The sequence below is a fragment of the Stegostoma tigrinum genome, chromosome 42 (genome assembly GCF_030684315.1).
Source record: "Stegostoma tigrinum isolate sSteTig4 chromosome 42, sSteTig4.hap1, whole genome shotgun sequence".
Taxonomy (NCBI): Eukaryota; Metazoa; Chordata; class Chondrichthyes; order Orectolobiformes; family Stegostomatidae; genus Stegostoma; species Stegostoma tigrinum.
The window spans coordinates 9273842-9291872 of record NC_081395.1 but is presented as its reverse complement, the minus strand read 5'-3'; the positions used below and the strand labels follow the sequence as shown (position 1 = coordinate 9291872).

The 18031-nt window shown below is 54.2% G+C and overlaps 1 protein-coding gene across 1 annotated transcript in view; it reads left to right on the top strand.

The window, feature by feature from the left end:
- The first annotated feature begins 14604 nt into the window (after window positions 1–14604).
- The window catches only part of tm7sf2 (transmembrane 7 superfamily member 2), a 25682-nt gene continuing 22255 nt past the window's right edge, over window positions 14605–18031 (top strand). The window contains exons 1-2 of the mRNA XM_059641492.1: window positions 14605–14770; window positions 17226–17370. Coding sequence (XP_059497475.1) covers window positions 14663–14770; window positions 17226–17370 — 253 coding nt within the window. The 5' untranslated portion in view covers window positions 14605–14662. The remainder of the gene's footprint in view (window positions 14771–17225; window positions 17371–18031) is intronic.

The window sequence follows — 18031 nt, the reverse complement described above, 5'->3', positions numbered from 1 at the left end:
CCGACTGGGAAATATATCAGCTGTTCCTTCATTGTCACGGGGTCACAATCCTGGAATTCCCCCCTAAGGGGCATCGTGGGTCTCCCCACAGCACACGGACTGCAGCGGCTCAAGAAGGCATCTCCCCACCACCTTCCCAAGAGGGCAATTAGGGACGGGAGAGAAGTCAGTGATGCCCACAAACAAATAATGTCAAGGTGGACCTAAATCTTGCTGCAGAGAGAATTGCTGTGAGGAGGACAAGAGTCACAGAGGCGGAGAGGTTCAGGGAGGCAATTCCTGAGCTCAGGGCCCCCAGGCAACTCAAGGCACTGTCCAGGGGCCAGGGATAGGAGGAACGAAGCATAAACAAAGGGTTCTGCAGCTGAAGTTATAGAGATAAAAAAGACTTGCCAGTAAATGGATAGGAAAAGTTTAGAGGGTTAAGGACCAAGTGCAGGCAAATGGCACTAGTTCTGTTTAAGATGACTTGTCAGCATGGATGAGTCGGGCTGAAGGGCCTGCTTCCATGCTGTACGATTCAATGAGATAAGAGAGGTTTACAATGCTTGTGATTCTGAATCAGTCCATCAAATCCAGCTCTTGTAAGGTGATTCATCCCTCCTTTTCGCTCCTTCTCACCTTCACTCCTTTCTGATCAATCTCAATCCCGTTCCCATCCCCCACACCAGCTCTTCCCCTTCGCCACCGGTTCTGCGTTCGCCCTCTGTCAGCTTCCACGCTGTTCCCTGCTCACAACTACCTCCCACACGCCCATCCCTGAACCCCACTCTCTACCACCTCACTTTTCCCCAAGATCGTACAGAGTCTGGGTCTCGCTCCCCATTTCCAAACAGCTTCTGGAAAAATGCCAACATCCATTCGAGGGGATTTAAGGAAGAACCATTTTTCAACCAATGGGTGTCCGGGACTCACTGCCTGAAAGGCCTGTAGGGTGGGCACGGTGGCTCAGTGGTTAGCAATGCTGTCTCTCAGAGATCCCGGTTCAGTTCCAGCTTCGGATGCTGCACTTTGTGCAGTTTGTCAGTTCTCCCTGTAGTCTCTGTGAGGTTTCCTCTGGATTTTCTGGTTAGCCCCCACTGACCAAAGATGTGCAAGTTAGATGCATTAGCCATACTAAATCACCCACAGTGCCCAGGGATGTGCGGGTTAGGGTGGATTGGCCGTGCTAAATTGCCCCATAGTGCCCAGGGATGTGCAGGTTAGGGTGGATTGGCCATGCTAAATTGTCCCATAGTGCCCAGGGATGTGCAGGTTAGGGTGGATTGGCCGTGCTAAATTGCCCCATAGTGCCCAGGGATGTGCGGGTTAGGGTGGATTGGCCGTGCTAAATTGTCCCATAGTGCCCAGGGATGTGCAGGTTAGGGTGGATTGGCCGTGCTAAATTGTCCCATAGTGTCCACGGATGTGCAGGTTAGGGTGGATTGGCCGTGCTAAATTGTCCCATAGTGCCCAGGGATGTGCAGGTTAGGGTGGATTGGCCGTGCTAAATTGTCCCATAGTGCCCAGGGATGTGCAGGTTAGGGTGGATTGGCCGTGCTAAATTGTCCCATAGTGCCCAGGGATGTGCGGGTTAGGGTGGATTGGCCGTGCTAAATTGTCCCATAGTGTCCAGGGATGTGCGGGTTAGGGTGGATTGGCCGTGTTAAATTGCCCCATAGTGTCCAGGGATGTGCAGGTTAGGGTGGATTGGCCGTGCTAAATTGCCCCATAGTGTCCAGGGATGTGCAGGTTAGGGTGGGATTGGCCGTGCTAAATTGTCCCATAGTGCCCAGGGATGTGCAGGTTAGGGTGGACTGGCCGTGCTAAATTGTCCCATAGTGTCCAGGGATGTGCAGGTTAGGGTGGATTGGCAGTGCTAAATTGTCCCATAGTGCCCAGGGATGTGCGGGTTAGGGTGGATTGGCCGTGCTAAATTGTCCCATAGTGCCCAGGGATGTGCAGGTTAGGGTGGATTGGCCGTGCTAAATTGTCCCATAGTGCCCAGGGATGTGCGGGTTAGGGTGGATTGGCCATGCTAAATTGTCCCGTAGTGCCCAGGGATGTGCGGGTTAGGGTGGATTGGCCGTGCTAAATTGTCCCATAGTGCCCAGGGATGTGCGGGTTAGGGTGGATTGGCCGTGCTAAATTGCCCCATAGTGTCCAGGGATGTGCAGGTTAGGGTGGGATTGGCCGTGATTATAGAGTAATGGAAACAGGCCCTCAGGCCCAAACTGGTCCATAGTGCCCACTCATTTCATTCCAATTGCCTGCGTTTGGTCCATATCCCTCTAAACCCTTCCTACCTCAATGTTGCTTTTGTACCTGCCTCTTGTCACTTCCTCTGGCAGCCCATTCCACACTCGCATCACCTTCTGCGTGAAGAATTTGCCCTCAGGTCCTTCTTAAATCTTTGCCCTCTCTCTTAAACCCTCTAGTTTTCGATTCTCCATCCCGAGGATAAAGACTATATGCAACCATGCTGTCTATGCCTCTCATGAATTTACACCATCCCTTATCCTCCTCACGTTCCAAGGAATATAATCATATCCTCATCAACCTCTCCCTATCAGTCAGGTCTGCTAGTCCATATAAATCTCCTTTGTGCGCTTTCCAATCTAGCTATGTCTTTCCCGTAACAGGTTGACCAAGACTGCACACAATACTCCAAGTGAGGCCTCACCAACAACTTATACAACTGTAACACAATTCCTGTACTCAGTGCCTCAACCAATGAAGGCCAGCATGCCAAATGCCTTCTTCACTGCCCTGTCTAACTGTGACACCGCTTTCAGTGAACTATACCTGTATTCCTCCGTCCCTCTGTCCCACAACACTCCTCAGGGCCTTACCGTGGAAGTCCTACCTAGGTTTGAGTTTCCAAAATCAAACTGACTATGAGGATTGGGGTCTGGGTGGGACGCTCTTTGGAGGGGTAGGTGTGGGCTCGATGGGTCGAACGGCCTGCTTCCACACTGTAGGGGTCTGTGGTTCTAAACCTCTCATCACTTCAGAGGTATTCAGACAAATAGTTGAAATGCAACAGCGTACAAGCGAAGACTTGAACGACAGGATTAGAATAGATAGGTTCAGAGATAAAAGGAACTGCAGATGCTGGAGAACCAGAGATAACACGGTGTAGAGCTGGATGAACACAGCAGGCTGAGCAGCATCAGTGGTGCAGGAAAGCTGATGTTTCAGACCTAGACCCTTCTTCAGAAATGGGGGAGGGGAAGGGGACTCTGAAATAAATAGAGAGAGGGGGAGGCAATGCTGGAAGGTGGATAGAGGGGCAAATAGGTGGAGAGAAGACAGATATGTCAAGGAGGCAGGGAGAGTGTAGGTAGGGGTAATAAGGTGTAGAGCTGGATGAACACAGCAGGCCAAGCAACATCAGAGGAGCAGGAAGGCTGACGTTTCGGGCCTAGACCCTTTTCGGGGGTTGGGGGGGGTTGGTCAGTAGGATGGAAGGTCGGGGAGGTAGGCAGGAAGACAAACAGATCAAGGAGGCAGGGATGAGCTGGGCTGGTCTCAGGATGCGGTCGTTGGGGGGTGGTGGTGGGTAGATTTTGAAGCTAGTGAAGTCCACATTGAGACCATTGGGCTGCAGCATTCTCCACACCTCACCCCTTCATAATTCCAAAGACACATATTAGGTCGCTCCCTCAGCCTCCTCTCTCATCTGTAAATCTTCTATTTCTTTATAATTCCCAGGGTGATAGCTTCATAAGGAACAAGAATAATTATCTCCAGAAAGTATTCCCACAGGAATACCCCTGTTGCGGCTCTCAGCTGCCAGCCTGTGGTAGAGGTGGACACAATCGCAACTTTTAAAAGATGTTTGGATGGGGTACACAGACGGGAGAGGTTTAGAGGGACGTGGGCCCAATGCAGACAAATGGGACTGGGCCAGTTTAAGCAAACTGGCTGGCACAGTGGAGAGCTGGATGAACACAGCAGGAACAGGCAGCATCAGAGGAGCAGCTAAGGTTTCGGGCCGAGACCAGCCTTCCTGTTCCTCTGGTGCTGCTTGGCCTGTTGTGTTCATCCGGCTTCACACCTTGTTATCTCAGATTCTCCAGCATCTGCAGTTCCTGCTATCTCTTGGACTGAAGGAGCTGTTTTTCTGTGCTGTGCAGTCTGTGCTTTGGGCTGAATCAGCCTGGCTGCACTTCTACCTCCATGCTGTGGTTTAACACAGTACTGCCCGGCACCGGAGGACTAGCATTTCTGCAGCTTCCTTACAGCCAATGATGTACTTTTCAAAACATTTCGGGGTTTTCTTTTTGTGCATTCATTGGCAGGATGTGAGTGTCACATTTAAGGCCCACCCCTAAAGGATCTGTGGGAAGTGGTGGGGAGCTGTCTGAGGCAATGAGACTACAAGAAATAAGTGCAGGAGATGGCCATCCACCATTCAATAGGATCGCGGCTGATCTGACATTCCTCATGTCCATTTTCCCGCTCATTCCCTATAACCCCGACTGATCAAGAATCTAAATATACACAACAACTCTGCACCCCCGCCCCCCCATAGCTCTCTCTGTAGTAAGGAGTTCCAAATACTCACAACCCACTGGGAGAGGAAATTCCTCCCCATCTCAGTCTTAAATTGGTGCCCCTTTATTCAGAGGTTGTGCCCTCTGGTCCCAGACCCTCCCCTGAGGGGGAAACATCCTCCTCAGCATTGACCCTGTCAGGCCCCTTAAGGATCCTGTATGTCTCAATGAGATCCCTCTCATTCTTCCTAACTCCAGTGAGCAGAGTCCCAATCTGTTTTACCTTTGCCCACAAAACAATCCCTCCATATCAGGGATCATCCCAGTGAACCTTCTCTGAGCTGTCTCCAACAGAATGATCCCTTTCCCTAAATAAGGGACCAAAACTGCTCTCAGTGCTCCAGAACCCTGTACAGCTGCAGTAAGACTTCCCCACTCTCATAACGGCCAACATTCCATGACCCTTCCTGATTACCTGCTGCCCCCGTATGCCAGATCTCAGTGTTTTGTGCACAGGTAAGCCCCCGGCAAGTCCCACTGTGTTGCAGCTTCCTGCAGTTTCTGTCCACTTCAATCATCTTTGCCCTTTCAAAATTAACAACTTCACATTTCCCCACATTATATTCAGTATGCGACCTTCTTGCCCACTCACATATCTCTTTGTTAACACAAACAGAGGTTGCTGGAGAAACTCAGCAGGCCTGGCAGCATCTTTGGAAAGAGAAACAGAGTTAATGTTTTACAGGTCCCGCAACCATTCTTCAGAGTTTGGGTCACTGGACATGAAGCATGAACTCTGTTTCTCTCCACAGATGCTGCCAGACCTGTTAAGTTTTTCCCAATGATTTTTGTTTTTGTTCAGTCATCGAATCCTGATAGTGTGGAAACAGGCCCTTCAGCGCAACGAGTCCACACAAACCCTCAGAGCGCCCCACCCAGAACTATCCCCCAACAGCCCACCTAACCTGCATATCCCTGGGCACTATGGGGCAATTTAGCACGGCCAATCCACCCGACCCTGCACATCCCTGGGCACTATGGGACAATTTAGCACGGCCAATCCACCCTAACCTGCACATCCCTGGGCACTATGGGACAATTTAGCACGGCCAATCCACCCTAACCCGCACATCCCTGGGCACTATGGGACAATTTAACACGGCCAATCCACCCTAACCTGCACATCCCTGGACACTATGGGACAATTTAGCACGGCCAATCCACCCTAACCTGCACATCCCTGGGCACTATGGGACAATTTAGCACGGCCAATCCACACTAACCTGTACATCCCTGGACACTATGGGACAATTTAGCACGGCCAATCCACCCTAACCTGCACATCCCTGGGCACTATGGGGCAATTTAGCACGGCCAATCCACCCTAACCTGCACATCCCTGGGCACTATGGGACAATTTAGCACGGCCAATCCACCCTAACCTGCACATCCCTGGGCACTATGGGACAATTTAGCACGGCCAATCCACCCTAACCTGCACATCCCTGGGCACTATGGGACAATTTAGCACGGCCAATCCACCCTAACCTGCACATCCCTGGGCACTATGGGACAATTTAGCACGGCCAATCCACCCTAACCTGCACATCCCTGGGCACTATAGGACAATTTAGCACGGCCAATCCACCCTAACCCGCACATCCCTGGGCACTATGGGACAATTTAGCACGGCCAATCCACCCTAACCTGCACATCCCTGGGCACTATGGGACAATTTAGCACGGCCAATCCACCCTAACCTGCACATCCCTGGGCACTATGGGACAATTTAGCACGGCCAATCCACCCTAACCTGCACATCCCTGGGCACTATGGGACAATTTAGCACGGCCAATCCACCCTAACCCTCACATCCCTGGACACTATGGGACAATTTAGCACGGCCAATCCACCCTAACCCGCACATCCCTGGGCACTATGGGACAATTTAGCACGGCCAATCCACCCTAACCCTCACATCCCTGGGCACTATGGGACAATTTAGCACGGCCAATCCACCCTAACCTGCACATCCCTGGGCACTATGGGACAATTTAGCACGGCCAATCCACCCTAACCTGCACATCCCTGGGCACTACGGGACAATTTAGCACGGCCAATCCACACTAACCTGCACATCCCTGGGCACTATGGGACAATTTAGCACAGCCAATCCACCCTAACCCGCACATCCCTGGGCACTATGGGGCAATTTAGCACAGCCAATCCACACTAACCTGCACATCCCTGGGCACTATGGGACAATTTAGCACGGCCAATCCACCCTAACCCGCACATCCCTGGGCACTATGGGGCAATTTAGCACAGCCAATCCACCCTAACCTGCACATCCCTGGGCACTATGGGACAATTTAGCACAGCCAATCCACACTAACCTGCACATCCCTGGGCACTATGGGACAATTTAGCACGGCCAATCCACCCTAACCCGCACATCCCTGGGCACTATGGGGCAATTTAGCACAGCCAATCCACCCTAACCTGCACATCCCTGGGCACTATGGGACAATTTAGCACAGCCAATCCACACTAACCTGCACATCCCTGGGCACTATGGGACAATTTAGCACGGCCAATCCACCCTAACCTGCACATCCCTGGGCACTATGGGACAATTTAGCACGGCCAATCCACCCTAACCCGCACATCCCTGGGCACTATGGGACAATTTAGCACGGCCAATCCACCCTAACCCGCACATCCCTGGGCACTATGGGACAATTTAGCACGGCCAATCCACCCTAACCCGCACATCCCTGGGCACTATGGGGCAATTTAGCACGGCCAATCCACCCTAACCTGCACATCCCTGTGCACTATGGGGCAATTTAGCACGGCCAATCCACCCTAACCTATATGCCTTTGGACTGCAGGAGGGAACCGGAGCACCCAGAGGAAACCCACACAGACATGGGGAGAATGTGCAAACTTCGCACAGACAGTCTCCTGAGGGTGGGATTGAACCTGGGTCCATGGCGCCGTGAGGCAGCAGTGCTAACCCCTGAGACACCCCTCTACTATAAGCAACAAGATTGCTGATTTCCAGCACCCTAAATTTTCTGTAAACTGTTCTGTTCCTCTCACAACCTGCCCTTCCACCTACTTGTGTGTTCTCTGCAAATATCCTTCATTCATTCACAGGATGAGGGCATCGTTGCCTAGACCAGCATTTATTGCCCCATCCCTAATTGCCCCAAGGGCAGTTGAGAGTCAGCCACATTGCTGTGAGTCTGGAGTCACATGTAGGCCCAGACCAGGTGAGGATGGCAGTTTCCTTCCCTAAAGGGCATTAGTGAACCAGATGGGTTTTTCCTGCCATCATTTGGTAACAATGCACCTTTCTCTCAGTCGTTAATATATTATTGTAAACAGCACTGATCCCTGTGGAACCTCACTGGTTGAAAGTTGCCCAAATGAAAAGGATAACCTTTATCAACACTCACTATTTCGTGCTTGTTTTTCATTCTGTGCCAATATACCACCTCTAACACCAGAGGCTCTTAGACAATGGCTTAACCTTTCCAGGTGAACTTTTTCTTCCAGTATTTCTCCAGAATCCCAAGGAATTTTGCCAAGTTACAATCAAAGCATCCACTATCTCCCTAGCTTTTAGATTCTAAGGATGCAAGTCACGATCATCAACACCAGTATTTATGATCCACTCACAACTCCTCTCACAAACATTTATTCTCCCTTCTGCCTTGCACCTTTGTCGGGGTTCCAGGTTAATGCGTCGATAACGTTCACTTGTAACCGCGCTCCGGTTCCACATTCCCAGCTCTCTTCCAGTGGAGAGATTCCTACGGAGTTCCCAATCAGAATTCTAGGTGACTAACTTGTATTCTTATGCATTTGCCCGCGAGAGAAAACAGTCTCTCTCTTATTCAGTCCATCAAAATGTCTCATGGCTTTATAAGCCTCTATTTGGTCACCATAGAACGTTCCTTACTCATGACAGAGAAGTCCCAGCCTGTCAGTTTCTTGCTGATGTGGATATTCCTTCAGGGATGTGTGCATTGCTGGTACTTATTACACTTCCCTTTACGGCCCCCTCAGAAGGCAGCTGTGAGCTGCTTTCTCATATTGAGGAACATTAGGGACGGAGTGCCAGGATTTTGATTCAGACGCCCTGAGGGAACAGTGATACAGAGTCTACAGCACAACTGAAGAAAGGCCCTTTGGCCCATCAGTTCTATGCCAGTCAAAGACAACCACCTCCCTATTCTAATCCCATTTCCCAGCACTTGGCCCATGGCCTTGGCATCGCAAGTGCGCATCTAAATCCTGTTTTCATTGTGATGAGGGGTTTGTGCCTCTCCCACCCTCCCAGACAGTGAGTTCCAGATTCCCACCACCCTCTGGGTGAAAACATTTCTCCCTCACGTTCCTCTCTAAAACCCACTGCCCCTTCCCTTCAGTTGATGCCCCCCCCCCACTCCGGTCATTGATCCCTCCACCATATAATCATAGAATCTGTACCGAAGGGAAATAGGCCATTCAGCCCATCGAGTCCCCACACCAACCCTCCGCATAGCATCCAACAATGTGTGGGTTAGGGTGGATTGGCCATGCTAAATTGTCCCATAGTGCCCAGGGATGTGCAGGTTAGGGTGGATAGGCCGTGCTAAATTGCCCCATAGTGCCCAGGGATGTGCAGGTTAGGGTGGATAGGCCGTGCTAAATTGCCCCATAGTGTCCAGGGATGTGCGGGTTAGGGTGGATAGGCCGTGCTAAATTGTCCCATAGTGCCCAGGGATGTGCAGGTTAGGGTGGATTGGCCGTGCTAAATTGTCCCATAGTGCCCAGGGATGTGCAGGTTAGGGTGGATAGGCCGTGCTAAATTGTCCCATAGTGCCCAGGGATGTGCGGGTTAGGGTGGATTGGCCGTGCTAAATTGTCCCATAGTGCCCAGGGATGTGCGGGTTAGGGTGGATTGGCCGTGCTAAATTGTCCCATAGTGCCCAGGGATGTGTGGGTTAGGGTGGATTGGCCGTGCTAAATTGTCCCATAGTGCCCAGGGATGTGCGGGTTAGGGTGGATTGGCCGTGCTAAATTGTCCCCCAGTGCCCAGGGATGTGCAGATTAGGGTGGATTGGCCGTGCTAAATTATCCCATAGTGCCCAGGGATGTGCAGATTAGGGTGGATTGGCCATGCTAAATTGTCCCATAGTGCCCAGGGATGTGCGGGTTAGGGTGGATTGGCTGTGCTAAATTGTCCCATAGTGCCCAGGGATGTGCGGGTTAGGGTGGATTGGCCATGCTAAATTACCCCATAGTGCCCAGGGATGTGCGGGTTAGGGTGGATTGGCCGTGCTAAATTGTCCCATAGTGCCCAGGGATGTGCGGGTTAGGGTGGATTGGCCGTGCTAAATTGTCCCATAGTGCCCAGGGATGTGCAGGTTAGGGTGGATTGGCCGTGCTAAATTGCCCCATAGTGCCCATAGTGCCCAGGGATGTGCAGGTTAGGGTGGATTGGCCGTGCTAAATTGTCCCATAGTGCCCAGGGATGTGCGGGTTACGGTGGATTGGCCGTGCTAAATTACCCCATAGTGCCCAGGGATGTGCGGGTTAGGGTGGATTGGCCGTGCTAAATTGTCCCATAGTGCCCAGGGATGTGCGGGTTAGGGTGGATTGGCCGTGCTAAATTGTCCCATAGTGCCCAGGGATGTGCGGGTTAGGGTGGATTGGCCGTGCTAAATTGCCCCATAGTGCCCAGGGATGTGCAGGTTAGGGTGGATTGGCCGTGCTAAATTGTCCCATAGTGCCCAGGGATGTGCGGGTTACGGTGGATTGGCCGTGCTAAATTGTCCCGTAGTGTCCAGGGATTTGCGGGTTAGGGTGGATTGGCCGTGCTAAATTGTCCCATAGTGCCCAGGGATTTGCGGGTTAGGGTGGATTGGCCGTGCTAAATTGTCCCATAGTGCCCAGGGATGTGCAGGTTAGGGTGGATTGGCCGTGCTAAATTGTCCCGTAGTGCCCAGGGATGTGCAGATTAGGGTGGATTGGCCGTGCTAAATTGTCCCATAGTGCCCAGGGATGTGCGGGTTAGGGTGGATTGGCCGTGCTAAATTGTCCCATAGTGCCCAGGGATGTGCAGGTTAGGGTGGATTGGCCGTGCTAAATTGTCCCATAGTGCCCAGGGATGTGCAGGTTAGGGTGGATTGGCCATGCTAAATTGCCCCATAGTGCCCAGGGATGTGCAGGTTAGGGTGGATTGGCCGTGCTAAATTGTCCCATAGTGCCCAGGGATGTGCAGGTTAGGGTGGATTGGCCGTGCTAAATTGTCCCATAGTGTCCAGGGATGTGCAGGTTAGGGTGGATTGGCCGTGCTAAATTGTCCCATAGTGCCCAGGGATGTGCGGGTTAGGGTGGATTGGCCATGCTAAATTGCCCCATAGTGCCCAGGGAAGTGCAGGTTAGCGTGGATTAGCCGTGGGAAATTGCCCTGTAGTTAGCTGCGGTAAATATGGCGTTACAGGGATAGGGTGGGTCTGGGAGGGATGCTCTTCAGAGTGTGGACTTGATGGGCTGGACAGCCTGCTTCCACACTGTCGGGATTCTATGATTTCCTGTCCTTCTTAAATAATGATGCCACATTGGCTGCCCTCCTGTGCTTTGTTGTTTCTCGTACAGCCGCAGAGGAATTGAAAATCTTTGGCAGTGCTCCTGCTCTGTTTGCACCAGTTGAGGATATTGAGTTACTTACTGTTTCAAGATATAAACTGCAACAGCAACCAGTTTCTGCCTCTAAATCATCAAAAATGTCGTGTTAAGTGGCTTTTAATATATCTGAGGGATTTGAGCTCTTTAAAGACCCTTAATAAGTAGTTTTGTTTTGTGTAGTATAAAAGGCCATTTCCCCATGGGAGGGGAGGCCAAAATTAGAGAGCACAGATTTAAGAACATCAAACACTACATTGCAGCAGAGGCCCTTCGGCCCCTCCATGTTGCGCCGACCTGTGAAACCAAACTGAAGCCCATCTAACCTACACCATTCCATCATCATCCATATGTTTATCCAATGACCATTTAAATGCCCTTAAAGGTGGCGAGTTTGTTGCAGGCAGGGCATTCCTCGCCCTTGCTACTCTTTGAGTAAAGAACCTACCTCTGACATCTGTCCTATATCCAGCACCGCTCCAGAGGAGAAAGATTTAAAGGGGAGCCAAGGGGCAGCTTTTCCACACAGAGGGTGGCGCATGAATGGAATGAGCTGCCAGAGGAAGGTGGTGAAGGGGACACAATCAGAACATTTAAAAGACATTTGGACAGGTACATGGAGAGAAAACGTATTTGAACATAGAACAGTACAGCACAGGAATGGGCCATTCAGCCCATAATGTTGTGCCCAACATGACACTAAATTAAACTAATCTCTACTGCTTGCCCTTAGTCCATATCCCTCCATTCCTTGTATATTCATGCGCTTATCTAAAAGCCCCTTAAATGCCCCATTGTCTCTGCCCCCACCCCCATCCCCTGGCAGCGTGTTCCACACTCCAACCGCTCTCTGTAAAAACGTGCCCCACACATCTCCTTTCCGCCTCTCACCTTAAATGCCTGCTCCCTAGTTTGAGACATTTCATCTCTGGGGAAAAGGTTCTGGCCATCAACCTTATCTGTGCCTCTCGTAACTTTATAGATTTCTACTGCCTCTCCTCAGCCTCCAACACACCAGATAAAACAACATGAGTTTTTCCAGCCTCATACCCTGTAATCCAGGCAGCACCCTGGTAAACCCCTTCTGCACGCTCTCCCCAAAGGCCCCACATCCTTCCCGTCATTTGGCGACTAGAATTGAACACAATACTCTCAATGTGGCCTCACCAAAGTCTTTTAAAAGTGCAACATGACGTCCTGACCTTTGTACTCAATATCCCGACCAAGCATGTCGTACGCCTTCTTTACCACCCTATCTAATTGCGTGGCCACTTTCAGGGAGCTACAGACTTGAGCCCAAGATTCCTCTGTACAGCAATGCTACTCAGGGTCCTGCCATTAACTCTATGTTTTTCCGTAGCATTTGCTCTCTCAAAGTGCAGCACTTACCCAGATTAAACTCCACCTGCCATTTCTCCGCCCATTTCTGCAACTGATCTGCACTCCTCTGTGTCCTTTGACAACTTTTTATACCATCCACAACACTTTATAAAACACTTCCTCAGACATCTAAGGAAGGGTCACCGGACCCGAAACGTTAACTCTGATTTTTTTTCTTTACAGATGCTGCCAGAGCTGCTGAGCTTTTCCAGCAACTTCTGTTTTGTTCCATAACTCTTTGTGTTTAGAGGAACACAGGCAAACTGAAGGAAACTGGAGCTAGTTCCCTTTAGGAAACCTGGTCAACATGGCCAGGTCGGGCCAAATGGCCTGTTTCTGTGCTGTATGACTCTATGCCTCTAACTCTTCTAAAATTAGCTGGCTCAGCATTGTGGCTTTTGCTCTCTATGGCTCGCTCTCTGGACAAGCATTAACAATTCAGAGTAGCCAGGGACCAGAACAAGGTACAGACAAAGGTCACAGTGATCGAACTTCCAGTAATGAAGCTCCCTCCAAGTTGCATGCCATTCTGACTTGGAAATATGTTGCTGTTCTTTCAGTGTTGCTGAGTTATGTTCCCAAGGTGGCTCAGTGGTTAGTGCTGCCTCACAGCTTCGGGGACCTGGGTTCCATTCCACTCTCAGGTGACTGCGTGTGGTCGCCCAGTACGGGTTTCCACTGGGTGCTCTGACTTCTACCCACGGTCTGAAGAGCGTGCAGATTTATCACGGCAAGCTGCCCCATAATGAGCAGGATTGGTGTACCCTGTATGGGTGGTTGGAACCCTCTTCAGTGGGCTGAATTGCCCTGTCATTTCCATGGATGGGTAGTTTATCCACTCTAAAATGCTGGTTTATAGGTATAGGGTGGGATGACCTCCAAAATGTCAGTGCAGACTTGACGGGCCAAGTAGCCTCTATTTGCACTGTAAGGATTCTATGATTCTTTCTTGGACAAATCTTTTGACTGGTCTGTTGTCCTCTTGGTGAACTATTGGAATGGCTTGAAACCCAGACTCTGAGCTCCACGTTGGAAGCACATCAGTTGCTTTGTCCGTAATCCTTCATTGGTCGGCACATTGACAGCTACAGGACATTAAAGAGACTACTTTTTAGAGTACTGCGCACAGTTCTGGTTACCCTTCTATAGGAACGATGTTGGTATACTTAGGGTCAGAAAAGATTTACAAGGATGTTGTCAGGACTGGAGGTTTTGAGTTATAGGGTGAGGCTGAATAGGCTGGGGATTTTTTTCCTGGAGCGTTGGAGGCTGAGGGGGGTGACCTTATAGAAGTTTTTAAAATCATGTGGGGCATGGATATGGTGAATAGCCAAGTTCTTCTTACCAGGGTAGGGGGGGGGGGTCCAAAACTTAACGGCATAGGTTCAAGGTGAGAGGGGGAATATGTAAAAGGGCCTGAGGGGTAACTTTTTCACGCAGAGGGTGGAGCTGCCAGAGGAAGTGGTGGAGGCTGGTACAATGACAAGATTTGAAAGGCACCTGGATGGGGACATGGATAGGAAGCGTTTAGAGGGATTGGGGCCAAATGCTGACAGATGGGACTGGGTCAGATTGGGATATCTGGTCAGTGCAGATGAGTTGGGCCGAAGGGCCTGTTTCCTTGCTGTACAACTCAGTGACTCTATTCTCCTACTGACCCTTGGTACAGGTTGGGTCCCATTGCTTTGCCTGGAACTGAGAGGAACCTGAGAGCCTCGTCCTCTTGTCGAAACCTTGGAAAAGGCTTGGCTTCCCAGCTTCTGGCCCAGCCCCTATATGTGGCTGCTCCATGGTCCTCCAGGGGTGCTGCAGGTCAGGGAGCCTGGGGTAGGCAGCCGGAAGTGTGTTCATGGCGGCGCGAGGGGGACTTCCGGTACAAGATGGCGGGTGTGAAAGCGCTCTATCTCCCGAGACTGTCTCCAGGAAGTGACGTTTTCCCTACGGTGCGGTTTGCCCCTTCCCAGGAAGTGACGTTTCGACACTACGTGGCGGTTTGGCGCTCCCCACGAAATGACATTAGACCCTATTGGGGGGGGGATTACTCCAGGAAGTGACGTTACCCCGGGGAGAGGGCGTGGTCGGTTTCCAGGAAGTGAGGTCAGTGCTATGGCCGGCCGGCCGCGATGTGGTCCTTCTTCTCCCGGGACCCGGTGAAGGACTTTCCGTTCGAGACCAGCGGGGGCCCCGAGGCTTCGCTGGGCCTATGGCAGCTACACCAGGGCAGGAGGAAGGTAATCTGCTCCCAGCCCTCCCCGGGGACAGGGAGGCGGGGAAGGGACTAGGCCCCGGCCGCAGCCTCGGCCTTGAGTTAGAGCCGGCTTCCGCCTGAGGCCGCCCTCGCTCTCACGAGAAAGGCGGAGGCCTCAGTTTCCAAGCCGCAGTCCCGGCGGTTGTTGGGGGGGGGCGGTGGCTAACATCGGGAGCTGTCAAACCCTGAGAGAGGGAAAACCAATTTGTATCCACCCCCCCCCCCCACCACCGACACCCCCCCCCCCCCACCGACAACCCCCCCCACCACCGACACCCCCCCCCCCCCACCGACAACCCCCCCCACCACCGACACCCCCCCCACCACCGACACCCCCCCCCACCGACACCCCCCCCCACCGACACCCCCCCCCACCGACACCCCCCCACCGACACCCCCCCCCACCGACAACCCCCCCCACCACCGACACCCCCCCCACCACCGACACCCCCCCCACCGACACCCCCCCCACCGACACCCCCCCCACCGACACCCCCCCCACCGACACCCCCCCCCCACCGACACCCCCCCCACCGACACCCCCCCCACCGACACCCCCCCCACCGACACCCCCCCCCACCGACACCCCCCACCACCGACACCCCCCCCCACCGACACCCCCCCCACCGACACCCCCCCCACCGACACCCCCCCCCACCGACACCCCCCCCACCGACACCCCCCACCGACACCCCCCCCACCACACCCCCCACCACCGACACCCCCCCCACCGACACCCCCCCCACCGACACCCCCCCCCACCGACACCCCCCCCACCGACACCCCCCCCAACACACCCCCCACCACCGACACCACCCACCACCGACACTCCCCCCAACACACCCCCCACCACCCACCCCCCACCACCACCGACACCCCCCCCCAACACACCCCCCACCACCACCCCCCCCCCACCACCACCCCCCCCCACCACCACCCCCCCCCACCACCGACACCCCCCCCCACCACCGACACCCCCCCCCACCGACACCCCCCCCCACCGACACCCCCCCCACCGACACCCCCCCCCCACCGACACCCCCCCCCCACCGACACCCCCCCCACCGACACCCCCCCCACCGACACCCCCCCCACCGACACCCCCCCCCACCGACACCCCCCCACCGACACCCCCCCCACCGACACCCCCCCCACCGACACCCCCCCCACCGACACCCCCCCCACCGACACCCCCCCACCGACACCCCCCCCACCGACACCCCCCCCCACCGACACCCCCCCCCACCGACACTCCCCCCGACACCCCCCCCCACCACCGACACCCCCCCCCACCACCGACACCCCCCCCCACCACCGACACCCCCCCCACCACCGACACCCCCCCCACCACTGACACCCCCCACCCCCACCCCCACCGCCGACACACCCCCCCCCCCCACCGCCGACACACCCCCCCCCCCACCGCCGACACCCCCCCCCACCGCCGACACCCCCCCCACCCCCACCCCCCCCACCCCCCCCACCCCCCCCACCGACAACCCCCCCCACCGACAACCCCCCACCGACACCCCCCCCACCGACCCCCCCCCCACCGACACTCCCCCCGACACCCCCCCACCACCGACACCCCCCCCACCACCGACACCCCCCCCACCACCGACACCCCCCCCCCCACCGCCGACACCCCCCCCCCACCGCCGACACCCCCCCCCCCACCGCCGACACCCCCCCCCCCACCGCCGACACCCCCCCCCACCGCCGACACCCCCCCCCACCGCCGACACCCCCCCCCCACCGCCGACACCCCCCCCCACCGCCGACACCCCCCCCCACCGCCGACACCCCCCCCACCGCCGACACCCCCCCCCCCACCCCCACCGCCGACACCACCCCCCACCGCCGACACCCCCCCCACCCCCACCGCCGACACCCCCCACCACCGACAACCCCCACCACCGACGCCCCCCACCACCGACACCCGCCCCACCCCCACCCGCCCCACCCCCGACACCCGCCCCACCCCCACCCGCCCCACCCCCGACACCCGCCCCACCCCCTCCACCCCCGACGACACCGACCCCCCCCCCACCACCGACCCCCACCCCCACCACCGCCCTCCTCCCCCCGTTCCCTCAAGTTGAGATCCAAGACCTGAATGGTCCCGCAGAGATTGGAAGAACTGAATGATTCCAGCTTCAGTTCCTTTTTGGGCATCTCAAGTGGCAAGGACGTCGCGTCTGAATCGTACGTTACGTTTAACTGGGGCCTGGGGGTAACGGCAGTGTCAGACACCGAGCTAGAGGCAGAATTAATCTGTGGTGTGGGATCTTCAGGCTGTCTTTAGCAGGCAGTAAGGACCGCTACCAGCCGGAGTCGTTGGAGAACGGGGCCTTCAGGAAATGTTTCACCCCATCCCTGCTTCCGGATGCTAATCAGTCAAGTGTGTGTGTAACAGCCATACCCTCCCTTTGTCCCAGGGTACCAGTGACCCAGTCTCTGTGTTTGTGTACGATATCAAGCCGAACTCGGATGAGCAGACCCAGGTGGCGAAAGCAGCATTTAAGCGGCTGAAAACCCTTCGACACCCCAACATCTTGTCATTCACCGATGGGTTAGAGGTAAGTAGCAGTGATTGTCCAGCTGCACAGCATTTTGCTTTGGAAGGGTGAGGGGCAGAGTCCTGTAGGGGCAATTTAAAACAAACGTTCTAGGTTGATGCAGGGGTTGAGTCTGATCCCCAGCTACAATAGGATTGTAAGAAAGTTCAATTGCGTTTCTGTCTCCACCGAACTTGCTGAGAGTCTGAGAAGTTTGGGCCAGGATCACTGACAGCATTAAGACAGAGGGGCTTGGATTGCTGTAATTTGATTGTCTGTTTCTCTCTCAGAATAGAAGGGAGCCCTCAAGCTACATTGTTGAGATAATGCCCTTTTAAGAAACAGGAGTAGGCCATTCAGCCCCTCTAGCCTGCTGTGCCATTCAGTGGCTGGTTGGACATTCCTCACATCCACTTTCCTGCCCTTTCTGCTCGATTCCCCGACTGCTCAAGAACCTATCTATCTCATCGTGAACTGTATGCAAGGACTGTGACCCAACCCCCCTCAGCTCTGTCAAGGAGTTCCAAAGGCACTCAATCCTCTGAGATGAAGTGCTGCTTAATCTGTCTTAAGTCAGCACCCCTTTATTCTGATACCACACCCTCTGGTCCTAAACTACCCCATAAGGGGAGAAAGATCACAATTTCATTAAATATGCAGGCTAAATTTGAAGTTGGTGGGAATCC